General features: G+C 35.7%; 1 protein-coding gene across 1 annotated transcript; it reads right to left on the bottom strand.

Moving 5' to 3' along the window:
* Positions 1–3,821: 3,821 nt before the first annotated feature.
* Positions 3,822–4,385, bottom strand: LOC117183060. Its single transcript, XM_033376215.1, has one exon. It carries the CDS (start codon positions 4,383–4,385, stop codon positions 3,822–3,824), a length of 564 nt encoding a protein of 187 aa, XP_033232106.1.
* Between the last annotated feature and the right edge of the window lie 1,123 nt (positions 4,386–5,508).

Here is a 5,508-nt window from a genome sequence, read left to right as displayed (position 1 = left end):
GGCAAAACTGTCGAAGGATATTCGCTTCAGTTTGCTTTCGGTCACTCAGAGTTTAGGTTACGCGTTGCGTAATCAAGTGTTATCGTCAGGCATTATCAAAATGTCCAATAAAAACAAGAGGAAGCGTTTCATTTTCAAAGAGACATATAAGGCTTTAAACGAAGTAAAATTACAGTCTATTTTGCAGAATTTATTTTTTTCGACCTTTTAAAAATACCTTTTTAAAATATTTAAAACTTCTGAAATCTTCAATCGAAATCTTTGAACTCTATAATTTATAAAAGTTCAAAATTCTAAATTTGCAGTTTATCTGTATTTAATTTCAACTTGTTTAATTGGAAAGTTTTACTACATTCCATTTTATACGTTTAAATCATTGATCATCCAAACACTAAGCTTTTTCATTAAAAAAGGTTATAACGTCAATTTAAAGTGTTAAAATCCAGGAGTTCAAATTTGAGTGCTTGAATTTTTATTTTGTTTTTTAATCATTCAGATTAAAAAATGCTTAGCCTTAGAGTTCGAATTTTTTTATTTTAGTGACACGGGAAATGACTTGCAAAATTTTTTCTTCGATTGAAATCGTCACCTCGATAAATGTACGTACATACTTAAAATCAGTACTTTTATAATGTTTAATTTTCGAGCTCAATCATTTTTACGTTCATTATGAAATTATAAAACAAAAAAGACAAAAATAGGGAAGAATACAAACTGAAAAATACAGACTGCTGTGTAGCTGTTTCAGTTTTGTGAAAATATTTATAGTAATATATAGTAATATATGACCGATTATTCCTTAAGGTTTCTCATTAATCTCTTCCGGTCTAAAATACTTTATCATCTTTCCGTGGCGAAAGCTCAATTATTTGGTTGAAAAATAATCTTTTGTTGGTATGTAATAATATATTTTTCGGTTAAAAATTAATAGTTTCAGATTGAAAATTCAACTACTTGTTTGAAAGTTGAAGTCCGTGCTGCTCAAAATTTAACTATTTTCTTGCAAATTCATTTCTATTTTAGTTCAAAAACAGTCTTTTAAATAAAATGCTACTATTCCAGTTTTAATAGAAAATTCAGCTTTTTTAGTTAAAAATCTAACTAGCTGATTGAAAATGCAGTTATTTTTTTGAAAATTCACCTCTATTAGTAGATACTTTACATCATATATAGTGTAGCCTCATATTCAGTTTCAAAATTACTTTTAACATAATTTTGCATATTTTCAGTGAAAGAAACGTTTATGTTTGACAAAATATTTGTCTTAAAAAATTCTGATAAATAGAATTGGCAAAATATATTTTTCTAGTTTTTGAAATCTGCGTGACACATTTTTAATTTTTGTGAAGAAAGAGGTACTTTCTAGCCTATAATATTGGACAGATTTTAATTACGTAAAAAACTTGCCCGAAAATTATTTTTCAAGAAGCGAATTTATATTTACTCTGCACATATTATGTTAAGTTCTCTTAGCTTTTCAGTATTAAATGAATAAACAGATACGCTTACGTCAAAGATAACATACCTGAGTTTCTCAAGGTAAAATAATTATACACATGCAAGATTTCAACTTCTACGAAATAATTTATTTAATACATATTGAAACATTTCATGGCAATAACTCCTAATATTGTCGATATACGAAATTCATGCTCGGGTAGGGGAAAACAAAAATATTTGAAAATATAATATATACACAAAACATAAGAATATCCCTCAGTTAGGCTGTTTTCTGAATTCGGAACTAATCAGTTTTTATCACATTTAAAAAAATGATTATCTTTTATAGTGTGGTCTTAACTTTGGACTTTATTCTTATTTCTATTGGTAAGTAAAAAATAAATTATTACTTTTTATGTTTTCCTTTTCAACAGTAAGTCAGAACCTATCATCTATTATACATTAATGGATGTAAAATATTATATAAACTTCATGATAAGAAAAAATTATTATTGCACATTGTTAGAATTCAAGGAATTTAAAGTACACATTGAATCCAAAGAATTTAATTATTTTACGAAAATCATGGAATTCACGGAATTCAAGAAGTTCGAAAGCTTTCACGGATATTCAAAATATTAACGAAATTCATATAATTAACGGAATTCTCTTCATTCTAGAAATTTATGAATTCAAGGATTTCATGGAATTCATATAACGCAGGGAATTTGTGAAATTCTTGAAGTTCATGTAATTTAAGGATTTCACAGGATTCAACGATTTCACAAATTTCAATAAATTCAAGAAATTTACGGAATTCAAGGGTTTAACCAAATTCAAAGATTTTAGGAAATTACCAAATTTACGGAATTTATGTAATTCACGTAATTCAGGGAATTTAAGGAATTTTCGAAATTCACATAACGTATATAATTCATGGAATTCATATACGAGTAAAGTAGAGAAATTAAGGAATTCATCAAGCTTACGCAATTCATATATAAAACAGTAGTTGAACTTAAATTCTCTTGTGTTTGCAAGCCGCATAGGTATCCAAAGCTTTTGCCTCGGAGCGCAATAGATAGAGGCAAGAGGAAAATGCAGAAAAGTATCGTACTTAAAGAGTCTCCTTATATGTGACCCCCTCTTATGGAGTTTATAAGTAGCGCATGGTTTGTGTTATCGAATGCATTTCGCTAGTCAAACAAAGCCATGTACAGATGGCGTCGATACCTGATAGGAGTCTCCTTATATGTGACCCCCTCTTATGGAGTTTCTAAGTAGCGCATGGTTTGTGTTATCGAATGCCTTTCGCTAGTCAAACAAAGCCATGTACAGATGGCGTCGATACCTGATAGAATCGTGGGCAATACACCTGTCTATTAACAGGTAAGGTCTGAAACCAGTCAAACTTCTCTTGCATCCACGTTTTTTAACTATTGCACTGCATTCCGGCTCGATAGATGTTAATATCCTCTCTCTTAGGATGCCAGTAAATAGCTTGTATAATAACTACTGCTGGATGGGTTGTTCTCCGTATAAGAACATAGTAAATATACGAGCTAGATATTGATGCGTAGAAGTGAACTTCTTTCGACAAAAGGTGTTGATTTTATCTGACCCTGGTACTAAAAAGTTCTTCGTTGTAGCGATAACTTTCTTCACTCATTCATCAGTAATTAGTGGACACTCCTGCTCTGGTCACTGCGACAGTTGCCTAGTTGCTAGTACCTTAACCTTAGGGCTAAAATTTGCATCCTGAGAAAGATCGTGTAACCTGTACGTGTATCATTTTCGCTTAAGTAAGTTTCCTTGCCAACAGGTAAGGACATCCTTCCTTAGTGGGTCCGACTATTTAAAACGAGGCTCTTGCGTTCGCCCAGGACATTGCCTGGTCGTACCCTCAGTTCGGTCCTGTTGCCACTCTCAACAGATCCATGGCCTTCATCCGAAAGAGGCCTATTGTGTGTGGCACTGCGTGATACTGGTGACATAAGTAGATAATTTGTCGCATTTGGAGCAGAGGAGACCTTTTGGAAACGGACGGACAGATTCGAGCGTCATGTTCAGATGAACCTTTTTCAGTGCTGAACCTGTAGAAGGCCTACCTAATCGATGTCAGTGAAAATGTCGGGATTGAATGGTGATAGTTCTGCTGCTCTGCATCCCGCCTGGATGTTGGTAATCTTCGGTGCCAATGGGAGTGCATCACGTGCGATACTAGGAATATCATATATTGAAATTGTTTTACATGGGTTGTTTGTAATCCAGCAGTTCGAAAAAGAATGTATAGCTTTCTTCAGGGGTCCAAAGACGCTTCGGCCAAGTAGATGCAACTTATGCATGGTGTCCAGTAGCAGAGAAAGTACTAAAATATAGTATCACTCGCAAAACTCGAGCCCAGCGATGCAAAGATGTGACTCGTGGTTGTCTAGCAGAAAAAGGACTGGATTCTGAGCTGATGCATTTACGTGGCGTTGAAAATGCTGGAGATATTCGACAAAAATTTCAGCCGTCATCCATCCGCTCGGATTGTCTGCACCAGCGCTTCCAATTAGGGCTCCATTCAAAAAGTGGGCTTTGAACTTTTTACGAGGAAATACGAAAAATGGCGGAACAACATTGCCTTGTGCCGAAACAGCTAGTTCCAGTGTGGCCAGTGTTCCACGTTCAGCTGATGTAATTCGCCCGATTTGTTTCGAGCCTAGACGACTGACAATTCGATCCGGAGTTTGGTCAGTGGTAAAGCCAGTCTCGCCCATGTCATATATTTCGAAAGGTTCAATTTTCCGCTTATCGAGGGTGGCCTTGTAAAGCGAAAAATAGTTTGCGACTGTGGTGCGGTTGAAACTTGTAGCTCGTGCGAGGCTTGTTGCTTGTGGTATCTGAATCGACATACGGGGATAGCGCTTTAGAAAAGACGTTAACCAATCTTGTCCAGCCATTTCTGCATGTTTCGAGGTTTCTGGAATTGGCAACTAGAGACGTGTAGCGTACTCAAACGCCAACTTACGAACTTCCTTTGGGCTGAGCCCGAAAAAAATATCCGAGGCCTTAAAAATGTAGTCCGATAAAGCATTTTCGTGATCCACAGTGAAAACCTAAGAATAAAATAAAATGTATTCTTGCTAAGTTTTTGGAGGAATCTTGATGTTCATTTTCATCCAATCTTTGACTGATTGTATTGAAATAATATGTTTCACCGAAATATTTTGAATTTTCACACGAAAATTGGAAGTAAAAAGAAATTTTCGAAAAATGAGGTATTAGTTATTAGTTAGGTTATCTTTAAAAAATTAGGAAAAAATCATCGCATCGGCAGACACAGCGTCCTTTTTTCTCTTATAATTGCGCACCATAGCTCTCGAAAAGACGATCGATTATTAAATTTGATAATCTAGTAAGAATCAAGGTGTCCCGAAAGACCCTAGCCACGTGCGTCCCGGAAAGCACCGACACGATTTTGTGAGAATTACGTATTATAGTAATCACACACATGAAGATCAATCGAAATAACAACATACGTCTTATTTCTTGGTAACAAAGTAGCAAAAACACTGACCTCGAAATCTGCCTAGCCCTTTTTTGGTGTTAATAGTCGAAAAGTTCAGCAACGAAAAAAAACTAGTTTTGAAGCTAAAAAACACGAATTCTCCTGCGTTCACTGCAACACAGCTTACACGACAGCCAAACTCCGTTGGTAAAGCAGTTGCATAGTGCAACGTGGTTGACTTCAAGAGCCGGAACTCTCGGATGAAGGGGTCGCCACTTCCCTACTATTTTAGTTTTGTTTTGTGAGAAGTGGTAGGTTCCGGAAGCTATTGCTCATTCTATCGTAGAAGGTAAGCAAGTGCGGAAAATTCACGCAAGATACTTCGTACAACAATGTTCCTTAGAGTGCGGTCTCTAGCCAGGAATGACCTCACGCAGCAGATGGAACAGATGGAGATGAGAAGAGGAGAACAGCGTTGACGAACTAGACGGAGTGCTCCTAGAAGAACAGCCTTTTGCATCTGGCTCGCAAAGGACTGAGCCTGATACTCGCAAGTCGGGAGGTAGAGGAGCGTA

This window comes from Belonocnema kinseyi, chromosome 2, assembly GCF_010883055.1.
Source record: "Belonocnema kinseyi isolate 2016_QV_RU_SX_M_011 chromosome 2, B_treatae_v1, whole genome shotgun sequence".
Lineage (NCBI taxonomy): Eukaryota > Metazoa > Arthropoda > Insecta > Hymenoptera > Cynipidae > Belonocnema > Belonocnema kinseyi.
The sequence above is the reverse complement of the archived record's forward strand: the minus strand, read 5'-3'. Positions and strand labels throughout refer to the sequence as shown.